This window comes from Phascolarctos cinereus, unplaced genomic scaffold (assembly GCF_003287225.1).
Source record: "Phascolarctos cinereus isolate Bilbo 61053 unplaced genomic scaffold, phaCin_HiC Scaffold_726;HRSCAF=1367, whole genome shotgun sequence".
NCBI classification, from domain to species: Eukaryota; Metazoa; Chordata; class Mammalia; order Diprotodontia; family Phascolarctidae; genus Phascolarctos; species Phascolarctos cinereus.
Window position 1 is genome coordinate 213804088 of NW_027556098.1, and position 19322 is coordinate 213823409.

At 36.5% G+C, this 19322-nt stretch overlaps 1 protein-coding gene across 2 annotated transcripts in view; it reads left to right on the plus strand.

Annotated features, from left to right (window-relative positions):
- The window catches only part of CHN1 (chimerin 1), a 278669-nt gene that overhangs the window by 241591 nt on the left and 17756 nt on the right, over positions 1–19322 (plus strand). For both annotated transcript variants that reach the window (XM_020991013.2, XM_020991015.2), the window contains 2 exons: positions 10447–10531; positions 18672–18845. In XM_020991013.2, coding sequence (XP_020846672.1) covers positions 10447–10531; positions 18672–18845 — 259 coding nt within the window. The remainder of the gene's footprint in view (positions 1–10446; positions 10532–18671; positions 18846–19322) is intronic.

The following is a 19322-nucleotide window of genomic DNA, read 5'->3' on the forward strand; positions in this document are numbered from 1 at the left end:
AGGAAACAAGTCCAAACAAGTGAAATTACTTGTCCAAGATTTTGGACAAGTCATGAGGATGGAAAAGGACCTGGGAGATCACGTAGTCTGACCATCTCGTTTTATATATGAGGAAATTGAGACTTAGAAAGATGAGGCAAAATTTCTCAGCTAGCTAGAACCCATGATTTCGTTGGTGTCAGGAGCTACCAATATAGATTATCTTGCTTTGCAATTTATAGTTTTAAAAGCTTACTTAAAAGCACTAAAAGGTTAAGTGACTTTCCCAAGGTCATACAACCATAACATATTGGATGAGAGACTTGAGCCTGGGTCTTCTGAAATCCAAGGCTCTTTCTATCATGCCAAGCTGACTCTTTGGCCCAAGGTTCCATAACTAGTTCGTGAAAGAGATGGGGTCAAGCTAAGTAAACACCGAGACCTAAAAATGTTAAAATTGTTGACTATTTTTCTTAGAAAAACTGGTACCAATGGCTTAGTTTCATATCCTTTCCTCATTCAGTATTCCAATTTACCTTCCTGTAAAGAGGGTATAGAAATTTCCTTGCACTCAATATTATGAGGTTATTTGACTCATCTCTTTTCCCCCTCCATTTATGCCAGTGGGATGCAGATTAATAGGTTGTGTTGCTTTATTGTACTTGCCTTTGCTGCCGTTTTTTGAAGGTAAGCACGTTCACCCAGGGAAGCTAAATGGTGCAGTGAATATAGCACTAGGCTTGGAGTCAGGAAGACCTAGGTTCAAATTTGTCCTCAGATACTCACTATATGACACTAGGCAAGCCACTTAACCCTGTTTGCCTCAGTTATCTCATCTGTAAAATGAGCTAGAGAAGGAAATGACAAGCCACTCCAATATTTTTGCCAAGAAAACCCCAAATGGGGTCACAGAGAGTCAGACATGACTGAAAAATGACTGAACAGAAAACACATTCAAACTTATTAAAAAGCCACTCATGTTTTAGCCAGATCTTCATAATAGTAAATAGGAAAAGGGCACATTTGGTATAGAATGGGTTTTTTTCTTAAGAATTGCTTACTAATTTGATGGAATTTACAAATTCACCATCTTGACATCTTATACTTAGTGAAAATAATCCAAATATACCACAAAATATATATGCGTAGATATACACAGAAATACAATACATGTATATGTGTGTACATGTATGTGTACATATACACACATAAGTGTGTGTACACACACATATATCCCAAATTATACTCAAAGCTCTTCACTGGTTATCACTCTTAAGGAATAAGGAGTATGTACTGTTAAAAAAAAAAGTGTTGGCTCTGAAGTTAGAGTGTGGACTCAAACCCTGGCTCTGACCCCTCCTTGGATAATTTTGGGCAAGCTACTTAACCATTGCTGAGACTCAGTTTTCTCATCTGTAAAATGAGGGGATTAGATGATCTCTGAGTTCCCTTCTAGCTCTAAATCTGTAATTCTTATAAAGATGTTTCTCTGCATCTCCCATGAAAAATCAAGTGATTATGGAAAACTTTCATTTATATAAAAAGTATTAAAAATTGAAGTTGAGGATTCCATAACAAAAATAAACACAATTTTAAGTGGGAAGCATTCTTAATTGCTGGTTTTATCTTTTTTTTTTTTGCATTATGATATAATATGTGGAATGAAGCCTGAGCCAAAAAGAAAAGGTTGCTATGAGAACCCTCATATTCCTGTTTTCTGATTTGGGGATTTCAAATTTGTAACTGTTTATATTACAGTTTTTTATAGATTTTTATAGTGGATGCGGCTATGAATGCACAGTACTTCAAATGAGATAGGACTTGGAAATTGTTTTGCAAACCTTAAATCATTGCATAAATGCTCCCTATTATCAGTCATTTTTATTGCTTGTGTGGAAGTACCAGAAGATTGATCTGTCTTTTCAGAAGAGAGAGATATTGGATTCTGTCCTGATTCCTCTGTGGTTCTATTAGGTGACACAGATGTTGCTTCTGACAATATTGACCCTCCCTGTGGTCAACAGTGACAGATGAGACCAGTGTATAAGGCACACAGAGCCTTCAGATCCTTCCTATCAGCATCTGTAGCAAACAACTTTAGAGCCTAGGGCTATTAGCAATTCTTTCTGGTCATTTTGTAGGCCACCACATCTAACTGTGATGTTAGCCTTTACATAGATAACTACCTAGAAGAGACACTGTCACTTGGTCTATGTCACACTATACACAGGACTATGCCTGTATGCCCAACTGTCTTGTCCTTTTCAGCTTTTGGAGTGTTGTCCTACAAAACTCTATGACATTACTCAGAGGAGCACTTTTTGTATTTGAATTAATACTCAGGCTTCTCTCTCTCTCTCTCTCTCTCTCTCTCTCTCTCTCTCTCTCTCTCTCTCTCTCTCTCTCTCTCTTTCTCTCCCTTTCTCTGTCTCTCTCTTTCTCTGTCTCTCTCTCTGTCTCTCTCTCTCTGTGTCTCTCTGTCTGTCTCCTCTCTCTCTCCCTCCCTCTCTCTCTCTCTCTCTCTCCTCTCTCTCTCTCTCTCTCTCTCTCTCTCCCCCTCTCTCTCTCTCTCCCTTTCACTCTCTTTCTCTCTCTATCTGTCTCTCTCTTTCTCTGTGTCTCTCTCTCTGTCTCTCTCTCTGTCTCTCTCTCCTTTTTCTTTCACTCTGTGTGTATGTATGTCTCTCTCTTTCTTTCTCTGTCTCTCTCTCTCTGTGTCTCTCTGTCTCTCTCCTCTCTCTCTCTCTGTCTCTCTTTCTCAGTGTTTTCTAGGGCTTACTGCTTTCTGGATGTGAGAATAATTTTCATGTAGTGTTTAGCAATGTGGTAAAGATGAAAATTCTTTCCTTAAAACTATGAAATCTCCTATTTATGTTGAGAGACTTAAATCTACCCTTTGGGAAAGGAAAGTGAACTTGAAGTCTGGCTGCTCGTGCCTATTGGTCATTATTATGTAACTTATAACTTGTCCTTTGCCTTTTGCATTAGCTAAAATATGCCAAGGGAAAGCAGAGAAGCTTTGAAAGACTCTGGTCAAGTATTCATGTCTAAATCACGATTTGCCTGTCTCAGAGATGTGTTTGACCTCATTAGAAATAAGACCATCTTGAGGTGGCTGCTCTTTTGCAGGCTATCATAATTAAAGCATCCTCTCATCTCAGAGGAGTTCTTTATTTCTAAGTCACAAGAGTGGTTTTTCTTAACAACCCCTAGAAGGAATTGTATTAATAACATAAATGAATGGATAGCCCTCACTTCTTCTTAAGAGGAGTGAGCCTCTCAGTTCTTCATCTTGGGCCAATGGGCAGAGGCAGAAGGGATTTAGCAGTGGTGGTTGAGAATATCATCTCAAAGGGAAAATTGAAATTCTGTGTTCTTCCTATATTAATACAATTACTAAATTTGAATCATTTAAATATCTGGAAATCACTAACCCAGAAGTTTTTACTTTCTAGAAGGGAGCCAAGAACCCAGAAGAAATTTTTTTTTCTGTGTAATTCAATTCAATAAACATTTATCAAGCACATGCCACATGCTAAGCATTGTGCTAACTGCTGGAGATACAAAAAGAGGCAAAAGAAAGCCCCTCCCCTCTAGGAGCTTACAATGTAACAGTAGAAACAACATACAAACAAATATATGTGGAGAAAGCTATATATAGGATAAATAGAAAATAATCAAAAGAGGCAAAGCACTGGAATTAAGAGAAATTAGGGAAGACTTCCTGTAAAAGGAGGATTTTCATTGAGACTTAAAAGATAGATACTACAAAGTTTATACATACAATTTACCTATAGAGTAGCCCCAAAGGCCCTCACTGAGAACCTGTTTACTCATATTTTATGTAGTTCTAAGAACGCATGGGTGCCAAGCCACACCGGATTAGAAAAGGTAAATTAGAAGAAGATGATGAAGGGGCAGCTATGGATAGAGCACACAGCCCTGGATTCAGGAAGACCTGAGTTCAAATCTGGCCTCAGATACTTGTCACTTACTAGCTATATGACCCTGGGCAAGTCATTTTACCCCATTGCCTGGCAGACAAAAAAAAAGATGATGAGGTGATAATGGGCCTCTAGACATAGGCAAGGTGATAGAAGTAAAACATTATCACTGAGAACATGTGAGGAAACAGAAAACTCTTTTAAAGAATAGACAAAAGGGGGAGATAGCTGGCACAGTGGATAGAGCCCTGGCCCTGACGTCAGGAGGACCTGAGTTCAAATCCAGCCTCAGACCAAACACTTGACTGTGCGACCCTGGGCAAGCCACTTAACCCCAACTGCCTTAAAAAAAGAAAAAGTAGACAAAAGAACTCAAAACTCAAATGAAATGATGTGTCAAAGTGCTCCATAAACTATAAAATCATATATAAATGTAAGTATATGTAAATGTGCACCAGTGTATAGTCATTCAGTGAAGAGGCAGAAAAACCCACCAAACAGCCCAGTTGCATCCAACGGTGTCCCCATATCACAGCATAACACGATACCTGAGGTCATCAAGAGAACTGGGTTATCAACGAAAGTATAAATTATGCTCAGCCGATTGTTTAATAAAGCAGGAAAATGCTGAAAACTTAGAAGGAAGCACAGAAAATCAAAGTGGCTTTGAAAATGATGGCTAGTATTTATTACATAGTTTTTCAAGAGAAAGAAAGAGTGTGAAATGGAAATTCATGGTTTTATATTGAATCCTTTATGTTGTGCTGTGTACATGGAAATGGTCTTTTTTTTTGCCTTTTTGTATTTAAGTTGAAAATGGGTAAATACAATTTTTTTATTAAAAAGCAGAGTGAAAATAAATTCATTGCTTAAAAAAGAAGAAACGTGAAAGAATGTTTTAGAAATACTTCCATTCAAAATGATGAGAATAGAATACAAAGTTGGAAAGCTTAACGGGTGAAGTTTCATTTTCAAGGATTGGCTCATTCTCCAATGATGTCAGATAAATAGAGGTCACTGAATCATGCTTATAAGACTGTTTAAACATACAGCTGATTTTTTAAATGACAGCATAGGTTGTTCTAAGTAAAGGAAAAAGGCTTGTTTGTTGACAGGCCTAAGGCCCTGATGAGCTCAGGGCTTGTTTCAAATGGCTGTCTTGTCCTTCCACTACTCCTTTACAGTATTGTGAGTACCAGTGAAATCTTGTTTTTAACAATTGACCTTTTTTTGAGATGGGCAATTAAAACATACAAAATAGGATAGTAGTCAATAGCAGTGTTAAATCAACATGAAACTGTTTGCAGGTGCTAGCTTCCTGCCCTGAGGGTCTAGGATGTTTCCAGTCTGCAAAATGAAGCAATACAATCAGTTTTATTCTGAGCTGGGGAATTGTTGCTGTTGTTATTTTCTGAACTTGTATAACTAATTCAACGAGTTTCTTTCTTTTTCATTTCTAAAATGAAAATTGTGTAGTGTAAAAGGCACTGATGACATAAAACAGCATGTATGAGACATTTGAAGATAGTACTGGGATGCAGAATGGTGGAAAATGGAATTAAGATTTCACTGGTGTGAACTGTCTTAACCAGGTCAACATCTCTTTAATTTATAGTCTCAGACAGTTGCCCAAGGCAACTGAGAGGGTAAAAGTGAGTTTCAGGGGTAGCTAGGGGCTCCATTAATAGAGCACCATTTCTGGAGTCAGGAGGACCTGAGTTCAAATGTGACCAGAGACACTTATTAGCTGTGGGCAAATCATTTAACCCTGATTGGAAAGAAGGAAAGAGAGAGAGAGAGAGAGAGAGAGAGAGAGAGAGAGAGAGAGAGAGAGACAGACAGACAGACAGACAGACAGACAGACAGACAGAGAGAAAGAAACAAAGAGTTGTGCAGTATGTATCAGAGGTGGTGCTTGTACCTATGGCTTCCTGGTTCCAAAGCTGGCTATCTAGCCAGTATTTTATACTGTATCTCATAGCATTATCACTCCAAATATTTTAAATGACAAAGAAATAATTTCTAAATCTTGGTGAACATTTCTTGTTTTATGTGTGTGCCGCTTTGTCCTTTAATGGGCTTAGTTTTTTTTTTTTAATCTCTACTTTTAATGTAATACAGAAAAGAAAGAGACTTCCTAATTTGGAGCCAGTGTTCAGTTGTTTGAATTAGTTCTCATTCAAGAAAAACATCGAGCCAAAGAGATTGCAATCATTGGCATTTGCAAATACTGGTAGATCAGTGTCACATTGCCATTGGGAAGAACACGGGCTCCCCATTTGAAATCTACAATGAGCTTACAAAAAAAAAATCAGAATGTCATTTTCTCCTTTGTTGATTTAGAGAGTAGCAATATATTCATCATTTTTAAAATGTATTATTTACTTAAGAAAAAGTACAAAGAACAATCCAATATGGTCATGTTCCTTTAATACAGAGGATGGGTTGTAGTGGATCAGAGTCTAGAACAGGGAGGCCATTTAGGTGGCTATTAAAATAGGTTAGGTGTGAGGAGATAAAAGCTAAATTAGGGTGGTGGTGGTACAGATGGGAAGGAAGATAGAAAAAAGTAAAATGGACAGGATTTTGTTGCTAACTGGAAATTTAGGTGGTAATAGCAAGGCAGAAGTTAAAGATGACTGAGCTTTCAAGCGTAAGTGAGTAGAAGAGTGGTGGTACCATTAAAAGAAATAGGTTCTGTGCTGTGGGCCCTTGTGATAGTCTGGTGAATCCTATGGACCTCTCCTCAGAATAATGTTTCCAAATGCATAAAATAAAGTATAAAAGATTACAAAGGAATCATATTTTAAAAGTTATCAAAATATTTTAATAACAAGTCCATGGACCTCAGATTAAGAACCCCTGCTTCAAGATGTAGGATCACAGCATGGCTTAAGAGCTGGGAATGAATGGATAATCCATTTAGTTTAATTTCCTTTAAACTATTAAACCCCTCTGTGCAAGTGTGCTAAAGAAACAGGGGTCACAATGCAGAGAAAATAACCTATTAAGAATGCAAAAAAAGAAGCAAGCAATATTCTGTTCCTTAAATAAACTATCTATAGGCTTCCAGTACTAGATAACATGTTTCTAGAACAGTTTCCTAGGGAGTTAAGTTACATAATCTAAAAGAGAGGGCAAAATTTTTATCACCATCAAAATGGCTCTGTATGCTTTTATAAAAATGCAGCCACAGCTCAGATTTTTAAAATGTAATTCCCCAAAGACTGATTCCAGGTAATCTTCATGTAATCTTAAAATCAGAGAAAGTAGGTTCTCCTCTTAGTATTGAGAAGATTAAAAAAAAAAAGCTGTCACAGGATTTCAAAGATACCATATTCTTTACTATCGTGAAGAATAAAGTTAGAAAGCTTCCTGTAATAGCTAACTGTGGCATCTCACTACTTAATAGATGTTTGACCTTGAGGAAGTCATTGAATATCCCTGACCTCAGCTTCCTCATTTGCAAAATAAGGCTAATAATAATACCTGGAGTACCTACCACATACAGTTGTGAGGTTCAAATAGGAGAATGGATATAAAGTACTTTATAAACCAGCCTTAAAGCATTGGCTAACTTTCAACTATTACTCTTCTATGGCAAATGGTTCTTTAGGCCAATAGTCCTATAACAGTGTTAATCATGAAATTCTGCAAAAACAAAACGAAACAAACAAAACCCCAGTGTGAATTTATGACATCCACATATGTGCAGGAGCCTCACTGAGAGTCTTGACCATATTTATTGATCTTACCAGAGAATTTTTAATTTCTTTTCTGTTTTGAGAGGGGAGAGAAGGAGGCACGAATTGAGGCAAGAAGCATTTGTTAAGTGTTTACAATGTGCTGGACACTGTGCTAAGTGCTAGGAATACAAATACAAGCCGAAAGAGACAAATACTTCCTGCCATCAAGGAGCTTATATTCTAATGGAGAAGATAACACATAAAAGAAAGTTGAAAAGCAGAGGTTGGGGTGGAAAAAGATGAAGTAATCCCCACCTCACCCCCCCAACCCCAGATAGAGAAAATCCAAAAGAGTCAGGAGTGCCTCCTGTAGAGGAATGAAGCCATGGATGGCCTAGGGGTCCCCCTTAAAACGGAGGTTTGAGGAGGAACCAGACAATCAGAGGGAACAGCCACAGAGGAGAAGGGTACTTCCAAAGTAAGAAATCCAAGGGTAAAATTAATTTTGGGGGTGAAGAGACTTCTGTAGCATGGTAGAAAAAGTCCAGAGAGTCAAGAATGCAAACTGGAAAGGAATAAAAGTAAGATCGCTAAATATATCGAAGGTATCTGAATAAGGCTACTGGACATTGGTATTCTGTACCAGAAATAATCAAAGCCAGACATAGATGATGACAAAAGGAGGTGAGTGAATCATATCAAAAGAGTAAGTGTAAATGGATAGACAGCCTGAGTTCTGCACTGGTATCCCTACGATATTAAAACAATAAGAAGGCACCCAACCCATTAGTTAGATCCTCTGTAACAAGGGTTCTTAACCTGGGACCCATGAACTTTTTTTTAATATTGTGATAAGTATATTTCAATGTGATTGGTTTATTTTATTGTAAACATTTAAGAACATTATTCTGAGAAGGGGTCCACAGGCTTCACCATACTGGGGTCTGGAAACTATGACTCAGGCCAAAGAGGCCTATTATGCAAAAAAAGATTAAGAACCTCTGGTCTATAAGGATTTCTGGGAGCATGGGGAGGAAATTTGGACAAGAGTCACAAAGGCTTCCTTCTGATTCAGTGCAGGAAATACCCACACTAATAAAATCATAGACCCACCAGATTGGTTTTATCCATTTCTGAACTGAGATGGCTTCTGAGAAAGTTTGCTACCCAGGGACATTCCCTAAAATCCTAAAGTTAAACCATGATGCTGTGGCAGGTTGTATCTGTGCTGATAGCATCCCGTCCATCCCATTCCCATCAGGGAGAGGTAACTGCAGAATAAAGACACTTGTGTGCTCTTTATTTTGCGGAGGAATTCTCAAGATGTCCAACAGTGCTTCCTGTATTCCACCCAACCCTTTTATAAACCCACAGGATAGAAACACCCTTAATCATGCCAGAAGCTTCTGTGTTTTCTCAGGACCATGTCCTTAAATCTCATCTGCAAGAGAACATAAAAGGAATTATGAACCACATGGCAGTTCAAAGTCTCTGCAGCATCATGGAACTGATAACAAGTCTGTCAAATGATGCCCTGAGGCATGCACCCAACAATGGCCTTCATGTGTGTAGAGAACAGAAAGGATTGTAGGTCATGCATTGATCTTTCAGGCCACCCACAATATACACATATAATGCTGTAAATATCAATACCATCGGATGCTGACATATGTAACTTAAAAATCCATTGGTTGGCTCTTTATGGGACCTGCTCAGAAAATGCAGTCTTGACTATGAATTTCATTATTTTTCACTAGGATATTTGGGCAAATATTCTTATTGGGGGAAATGTCCATACTTTTAAACTAAGTTATGATTTTCACAGTTTGCTGCTATTATTTTCTGCTACAGAAAATATCTATAGAATTATCACAAGCGAACTTGACATAAGAAAAATAACTAACTTCTTTAAAATGTTCCTTTTCCTTTTACCTTCTTACTCATGTAACTTTTTAGCCAACTTTGTTTGTTCTAGCCTTGCTTGGAAATCTTAAAATGCTGTTAATCATTTTAAAGAATGAGTGATTTCTTTTTTCCTTTTAAAAGTCCCATTGCTGGGATAAGCAGAAGAATAAATGTCCTCACTTTTTATCCTTCACTTCTCTGTCACACTAGCATTTTTTCCTTTTCTTACAAAAATTATTTTGTGCTTAGAAAGAGTTCTTCTGATTTATACTTCTTTTTTCCATACATGTAGATGTCTACTGGGATTTTTGACATTTAGCTCTCCACCCTCCTTCAGAGTTCATTTCCTTTCCAGGCATAAGGATAAATAAATACAGTAAAACCTTCATTAACTCAAATACTTAGTAAACAAATATTCTGGTTGATCATATTCTCTGGTCAACTGAATGTTAACCTGAAACTCCATTAAAAACCACCACCACCACCATCACCTATGGTGTTAAAAATCTTTCTAGAACATAAGAGCTCTCTTTCCTTTACAGTATAGTCAACACAGTTGACCCCTTGATGATTCAAGATCTTATCATGCCTTGAGATCAGTCAACAAGCATTTACTATCATGCTAAGCATCAGTATTCGTTAACAGCATTGTGGTTTGAGGAGATGATAGAAGGGACTGAGTTTTTTCTGAGCCCCAGATATTGACTGAAATGAAAAGAAATTTTTCAGAAAATGGCTTTTCTGAGCAAATCCTTGGCATTGAGTTATTTTGTCATAGTTAATTAAGGTTTTACTGTATGCAACCATTTCTCTCAACTTTCACATGGCCTTTGCGGCTCATTTATGAACATAACTGTTTTGCCTGTGAAACAACCTCCTCATCTGTGTGTGTTTCCCTTCCCTCCCCCTTCCCCTCCTCTACTCTCTTTCAGGTCCATACGTTCAGAGGTCCACACTGGTGTGAATACTGTGCCAACTTTATGTGGGGTCTCATTGCTCAGGGAGTGAAATGTGCAGGTACCACCTCTTCACTCTTCTCTTCATCAAATAACCCTAATGTTCATTAATAAGCATGCATGGTGGGCCGGACACTCAGGCTCCCACACTGGGAAGGGATGGGCCCTGTATTTTCTTCCCACTTCCTCAGGGGAAAGCATCCTTCCTTTTCACACATCATAGGGTTTAGATAACAGTGTTCAGGCATGAAGGTGGTGCTCCGACTTCCCGAGGCTGAGAATTCTAGTCCTAGCTCAGATACTGACATACTATGGTTTATGATGTTATTATCTTTTCTTTGACTCTCCTGTCTCCTTATATATAAAGTGGGGTGGTAGTACTGACCTATTGCTTTCTTTATAGAGTTATGGCCTTAATAAAAAAAAAATCATAAACCACTTTTCTGACCTCAAGTATTATATGTGTTTGTGGCTAATAATGAGTGTCAGTATATTCCAGCATTCAGATGCTGGGTTATTAAATGGAAGGATAGTCAACTTGTTTAGAAAATGATATGAAACTAGTTGAAAACAAAGTGTCTATATTTAAAATGTGCCTTGGATGTTCAAGTAACTAAATTTATAAAAATGATGTCAAAAAAGGCAATGTACAGAGAACTATGTTTGTTGCCTTGGCAACTGAATTTTAAAGGTAACTTGTTAAGCTGATTTTTTTCCCCCACTAAGGCATTGTAAAATCAGATTGAAACCTTTTTTTTACAAAAAAAAATCTGTGAATTTGTCTAAAATGATTATTTGATTTATCACAAAAAAACTCACAAAAAACCTTTGAATGAAAACACTGAAAAGGCATTCAATCTTTAATATTTTCTTTGTAACATTTTTAACTCTTGTATACACAAGAATACTGTTTGTGAATTATAGTGCTGCTATAATTTTAAGATTCACCCACTAAAGAAATGGCTTATTCAGGGAGTGCTTGAAATACTTTTGTGACATGAGATAAAGTCGTTATTCAAATCACATGAAATTCATCTCTATAGAACTACTGTACTCTGAACTGGGCCTTTATTAAAACCAATCTGAATTCTGGCACAGGCTTTTTTTCTTTTTCTAAAAAAATGATCATTTCATTTTTATTAATAATATTTAGTCAAAGAGGTTTCTTTATGTTACTTGAAAATATAAAAATGAAAAATTACTTCCTATATGTCCTATAAGGTATGTTTATTTATTCTAAAGCAGCCCAAGATGACGAAAAGCAAAGAAAAATTGATAAATTTTAACTTAGACCACTCTGAAAAGTTTATCATTCTGAATATCCCTCTTTCTTCTGTGACATGGCTTTGAAATCCCAAACATAAATGCAACTTTCTGCATGGTATAATTGCCAAAAATGCCCAGTAAGTTCTGGGACCTAACTTTTTCTTATTTATAAATCATATTTTATTTTATCAGTAAGTATATTTTTAAAGTCTTAGTTCACAATTCTCCGCAGTTATTCCTTGAATCCTTCAGCAATATGTGACTAGGAGTTAGGAGATATTGGGTTCACTGCATCTGCCAGGATCCACTTGTGTAATATTGGGCAAGTCATTTAATAGAGCTCTCTGGGTCTCAGTTTAGAAATCTGTGAGAAGACAAGGTTGTAGTAAATGTTCTCCAAGGCCTCTTCCAGCTCTAATATACTGTGAAGTAAACTTCCTCCATAAACTATTCAAGGACCTTGCTAAAGTAAGGCCAATAGAGAGAAATTTACAGATGTTGACCACAGACTATAAGAAGGTTTTTGTCAAAGAAGGCTGAAAATTGGATTTCTGTCCATCCTCATTCTCTCTAAAAAAGATTCCAAGAGCACTATTTATGAGTCAGTTTACCCCCAGTAAAGGGGGGGGAAATCATCTTAATTCTTTGAATTGAGATTCCTCCTATGGAGAAAGAGTCTGTTCTCACCCTCCAAAGTTGTCATCTGGCTACAATGGTGCCTTTAAAATGAACAGGGAGAAATGGTGGATAGGGCTCTCACAGGCTGTCTAAATTGTTATTTCAAAATGACATAAAGGTGCAGAGTGAAAGGAATAAATGCACTAGAAGTTGAAGTCTCATAAAAAGGTTCACCTGCATTATAACATGTCCTTGAAGCATTATTCCCTGGTATTGTCTGTATGATCCGAACCTCGTTAACTTGAAGCTTAAGAGCAAATCAACCTTTAAAAAAGAAGAATCTGACTCAGAATCAGTTCACAGTTTTCCATGACAACTGACTACATACATTTCCATAACAATTGTTTCTCATGTCCAGGCAAAGCCCTGCCTCCTCACTCTACCTCTTTAAGGTACTCTATGAAACACCCCTGCACATGATCCCCACTACGTTTCTAACACACAGAATTCAGAGGGGAAGAGGTGATCCAAGCATATGGGAAATAACTCCAGAGACAGATAATAGGCCACTGCCTATCAGAAGATAGAAGCATTTATGAAATCCAGATCCTCTGGGCTAGTTCCTTTTATCAAGGGGCCATCAAGCCAGAATGAAGTTCAGAAGGATCTGGAAAGCCTTGTTCTGCCACAGGCATCAATTTTGCCTTCGTTTTTTGAACAGTGCCTTCAGACTAGCAAAGTTATTATAAGCAATCGGAGTGTACAGCTAATGGTTGCTTGCTCTTGCCTCAGCAGGCATGCTGTCCAGTTCAAGACTGAGGGGACAGTAGTGGGCTTGGGGCTGAGCATCCAGCCGCTGACAGGAGCATTTGACAAGGCAGCATGGCCAATGGTGCCAGTATGAATCACTAAATAGCCTTTATAGAATCAGGCGTTGAAAAAAATCAGTTATCCTAATCTCTCAATTCCAGAATTCTCCCTCCTTCTAGCTTTCTTTAAAGCTACTAAAATGATGTTGCTATGGATTATGTAATTATGGCTTAGCCCTGATGTTGGTACTGCTACTGCTACTGCAATATTTATCACAGTAAAGCATATTGGCCTTTGAAAATAAAGTTTGAAACCTATTTCATTGATCAGAGAACATAAACAATTTCCTCAAATAGATACACACTTCATTATGTAGGACTTGGGAAAAGCAAGTTTATGGGTTAAAGAAATTCACATTTGTGTCAGTCAATCAGCAAGTATTTATTAAGCACCTATTGTGTGACAGGGACTGTGCTAAGTACTGGGAACACAAAGAAAGGCAAACGAGAGAGGGAGGGGAAAAACAAGCAAACAACTCATAAAAAATCTCATGTCCATGGAGATTTTAAGGGGTTCTTTTTCCCCTTCTGAAAAGCATCCTTATCTGCCAAGACTTAGATTGAGTTTCTTTTCTGCCATTGTTCCTTGACAGAAAAAAAATCAAAGGAATTAAGGAGCATGGTCATTTTTTAATGAGACCCCAAATTAGCAACTGTGCACTGTCATGTGCATGCCTTTTTCCTAAGCATCCTAATAACAAGGGCATTTTAGCATTTACTTCTAACTTCACACAGACACACACACACACACACACACACACACACACACACACACACACACACTCGATTGGTATTCATCTCACTGCCTTTATTTTAGTCTACCCTTTTCTAGGCTCTTCCCTGAAGGAAATGGTTTTAGTTTTTTCTAATGATAAATTCAAACATAACGCACCAGATATCCTAGCAGTTCAATGTTGAAGTTTTTGAAAATGGAATCAATGCGTTTTATGTAAAATGTATTGATTCACTGCACCTAATAAGAGTTAGTCAATATAACCTAATAGATAGTTGCTTAAAACTCTGCATAAAATTCCCCCGTATGTTGCTGAAGTCTATCAATAGGCTAAATAGGACAAGAAAATAATTTTCCTCCATGTTAAATATGTTTATTCCAATATGTGTAAATTCATACTTAACTGCTACTTTTTATATAAAGCAAATCATTAATTGACAAGAATTTATTGAATTCCTATTATGTGCCAGGCTCTGTGCTCAGCTCTGGAGACACTAAGACAAAAATGAAAATTTCTCCCCTCAAGAAGCTGGCATTCTATTGGAGGAGCAACCAAAAGTTTGAAAACAAAACTTTTATTCCCAATAATTTTTAATTTGTGGGCACAGGGCAGGATCAATGTCAATTTCTTAGTTCTGCAACGTGGGAGCTGAGATGTTACCACTTCATTCCACTAACAGGACAAAATCAGCATGAACTATTTTTCTTCAAAAGTTTTCTCAGCTTCTTGGATTTGAAACATAATTTCTATCTGAGAATTCAAGGCTTGGAGCATATAAAAAGGTGGCCTGAGTTGAGTGTTCCAAATAAGATATTTTTACCCTCCCCAATATTTTATCCTCAAAGAATAAAGTATTATTTAAATTGTGCTTTTTAATGCCTATTTTAATATGCTTTTTTTTTAATTGGAGAAGAAAAGATGTGGTTTAATATCAACCTAAAAATCCTGACTCAGTGAAGAGAAATTACTTTTATGGTCTTTCTCCCTCTTCTGCCCTTACCACCTACTATTTATAGTATAGCACTTCCCTGGGAGGAGAAATAGAATCTTACAGAAGTTATATGACTTTATAAATAAGTATAAAAAAAAAATAAAGTCTTATTGACCACCTGAAGTATTGATATCCTGCCAGTCTCTGAAACAGCAATTTTCTGAGAGAGCTCAGAACTGCTATATTGTTCAATGAACTTAAAGAAATAAAAGGATGCTTTATTATAGTGACTCTGCCAGTATTTTGAGATTCTGAGGAACTTCATGCTACACCTGACAAAAATCAGGTTCATTTTCCCAGTGATTTTATTTCCTTTAATGAAATACAGAATGGCCATTTAGATAAGACTTTTCTACCTCTTCCTTATATATCCAAATATGATTGTTATGACTTCATTTCTTTTTCACTGAGTCACAAATGAGCTTAGGAATGGCAGAAGTTTAAAATAAAAGGCAATTAAGACTATACCTATAAAGAATCCAGATAAAAACTGGAAAATTTGTGTTTTGCCAAATATCAGATATTTAGCGCCATAGGGACAAAATATCTGGATATTTGACTGACTTTTATCCAGATGTTGTGGTATAATGATGAACAGCCATCTTAAATGCCATCATTCTACCTTCTAAAGAATTTCAACTTAGAGGTTCCATACAAGGAAGGGACTCTGTAATGAAATATAACAGTATGTTAAGTTTCATCATGTGCTTTTTTTTTAAAGCTTAATAGACCAATTATTTGTAAGCAGCATTTAGAATTATAATTTCAAAATTTTCTTAGAACTATAAATGAGATACTCAGACAAAATGTTATAGTACATCCTTAGTTACTGTGTAAAGTACATAGTAATAAATGTGGGTGTAATATCTATTACTGGGTTAGAAAATATTCATGAATCAATTCAAAGGCACTTGTCCCTGGAAAAACAGCTCAGATGAAAACAACCCTCTTCATATGTGGAAGACAACATTGTGTTAATATTTTAATAAAATTATATAAATATACCACCTTATAAACTGTTGTTACAAATACTCTAGAATTTTATATAAATTATTTCTCTCATGCAAAATAACGATCCTGTAAAATATTGCAACCATTGTTTTCACTCAGAACTCGAATTCAAATAAAAAAATATCTAGGAATAGATGTCGAAAATTAGAGAGCACTTCACATATAGAAAATGATTTTATTATCTGATGTGGTTGATTGTAAAATTCTAGCTAATATGTTATGGATTACAAACCTCTACCAACACATGATGTCCCAAAAATCTTAGTGTAGTTTTAAGTTATTAAAGCTTAAAACTTAGTTTATTTTTCACTCAAAATGTTGATCACTTTGTATGATACACAGAGACTCCAAAATCACATTAAGTGAGAAAAATTACTGAAAATAAAAATTTTTTTTCAGGGAAAGCAACAACAGCTTGATCAGACATTTTGTCATTAACCTGTAGGAAACCCTTGGGAAAGACCACTTAGGTTTTATATATTAGGTTGGACTGGGTTTTCCTTTGTGGAAAAATGGGGAAGTATTTGACTTATCAAGTAAAGACCTTGCAAATATCTTTGACTGGTAAGTTCTTGGGGCATTTCTTTGATCAAATCAATAATTTATACAAAGAAGGTTCAGATTGGGCTACAATATCGTAGAGGCATTCAGGCAAACCACTGCTAGTGTGTTTCCATGGTGGGAATGCTGTGAAATCTTTGACACTAAGCCTATTGCTCATTCATTTACAAACTAGTGGGCTAAGAGAGACAGATCATTTGCTTTCCACTGTATGTGACATAACAATAGATGATAGATAGATAGATAGATAGATAGATAGATAGATACATACATACATACATACATACATACATACATACATACACAGAGAGAAATGCTCAATGAATATTTGTTGAACCCAGTTCAAGAAGTATTTCTTAGGCAACCATTATGAGTTTCTGTGATAGGTGCCAGGGACACAGAGGTAAAAAAAATAAAATAGCACAGTCCAAAAATAAATAGCACAGTCCCTTCTCTCACGGAGTTTACAGCCTAAGGGGGTGGTGGGATGTAATATATACAACTAAGTATGATATGAGACAGAATGTGATAAGTACAAAGGAGAGGTCAGAAAAAAGTCTATAAGAAATTTAAAGAAAGAGATCACTTTCAGGTGGTGATATTGAAGAAGGCTAAATGGAGGAGGTAGAGCTGAACCTTAAAGGAAGAGTAGAAGGAGTTCATCAGACAGCGATATGGGGCAATCTCTTTTAGGCATCAGGGATAGGACTGCATGGAGGAAGAAGAAGGCAGGATGAGATTTTTTTTTTAAAATAGTGAAAAGTCCAGATTTGCTGAAATGTAGAATCCACAGAAGAGGCACAAAAGATTAAGTCTGGGAAGGTGGGTTGAAGGCAATTTGTGGAGAACCTTAAATGCCAGGGTGAGGAAGTGGTATTTGCTCAGAATCTTAGTATTTGAAGGGATCTCAGAAGTCATTTAGTCCAGCCCAACCTGAACCCTCTACATCAACCCTAATAAGTAGTTGGATCGCCAGTGATGGGGAACCTACTACCCCCAAAAAGCAGTACATTTTGGTTTTGGGTAGCTCTAATTATTGGGAAGTACCCCTCTCCCAAACTCTACTCCTTTCTCATCAAACTGAAATCTGCCACAATAGCTTCAACCCATTGCTTCTATTCTGGATCCAAAAATAAGTTTAAGCCCTCTATACTATAGGTAATGGAGAGCTACTTATGAGTCTTTATCATTTTTATTTAATTTGGGATATGCCTACATACTTACCTGTGTAACTTTCAAATATAATTTATCATCTAATTTATTATTTCTAAGCCCAGAAATGTGGTACATCCACATAGAGTGTTCAATTCCGGGTCTTGCTCAGTTGACTACCAAGAAATAACTGTAGTTAATCAAGTCAACCAAAAGTTATGCTTAATAGTAATCTATAATGTTTTTGCTCCAGAGTACATTGGTTCACTTTCAGCTGGGTTCACAAAAGGTCGACTCTTAGATTTTCACTTAGTTAACAATATTAATAGATTGCATGCAAAGACTTAAAGAAGGTAATTTTGTTGCTGTTGTCATTGAATTTCTTCCAGTTGAGACTTTATTGTTCTTAACATACTTTGGCTAATGTTATGAAAGTAGATCTTCTTTATTCTTGTTAAGCCCTCTAGGGGAAAAAAAAGCCCTAAAATTTCATTATACTTGCCCTGAAATAAAGAAACACAAGTATGTCAGAAATATTTTTTGTATTTTTCCATTTGTATTGTATCTAGAAAATATTTGGATCCCGTGAACTAAAGAGTTAGGAATACATTTAAGTCATATTCTTAATTCATAGAGGTGAAACTATCAAACGACTACAGTTATCCTTATAATTGATAATGATTGTCTACAGGTTAAAAAAAGGTAAAAGGTAAAAAGGTAACAAAGAAAAATCAAATCACTTGTATTCATTTACAACTTTAGATAAATATAGCATATAAGTATAATCAAGATTTTCAGTGACTTAGAAAACATGAGTATAAATTGGGGAAAATGTTCTTCTCCCTGGTCTGATGAAATGAGACTAGTTACATTGCTAAAAATGAATACAAGAGAGAGTAGTTGCCTTTAGCTAATTTGCTTAGAATACTCTGGAAGCAATCAGGTCATAAATATTCACACAAGAATGAGTTCTTTCCATCTTTTTTTTTCCTTTTCTAGATTGTGGTTTAAATGTTCATAAGCAGTGTTCCAAGATGGTCCCCAATGACTGTAAACCAGACCTGAAGCACGTCAAAAAAGTGTATAGCTGTGACCTTACAACACTAGTAAAAGCACATATCACTAAAAGGCCAATGGTGGTCGACATGTGCATTAGGGAAATTGAATCTAGAGGTAAGATGTTTTTCTTTCATGGTTTGCTTTGTTCTTGATCTGTTTATATTGATCTAGGTTACCAGGGGTTTGCCTGAATTTGAGTCCCAATAGCTTTATGGACACCCTCTTGTTCTTCAAAGCTACTTTTCCGGATTTTCATCTTTTCTTGAGGAATGGGGGAAAGAGTGGGGAATAAAGAGAGTTATCCTATAATCTACACAGCAGATGATCCATAAGCCTGAAATTAACTACCATGACCATTACTTTAGAAGGTGCACTTCAAGGTATAGTTGACTGGCTACGAGAAGATTTACTTTGAAAATAGATTTAAATATTCTATTTCCAATCTACAAAAATATCTTATTCCCTATTTCCAAATTGAAATTCACTTCCACAAACATTGTTTGCTTATTGTGAAGGCCCTTGCTACATGAAGGACTTGTAAATATCTGTCCATTTTTCTAAGGTCTCTAGATCTCTTAGGTCTGAAGAAGA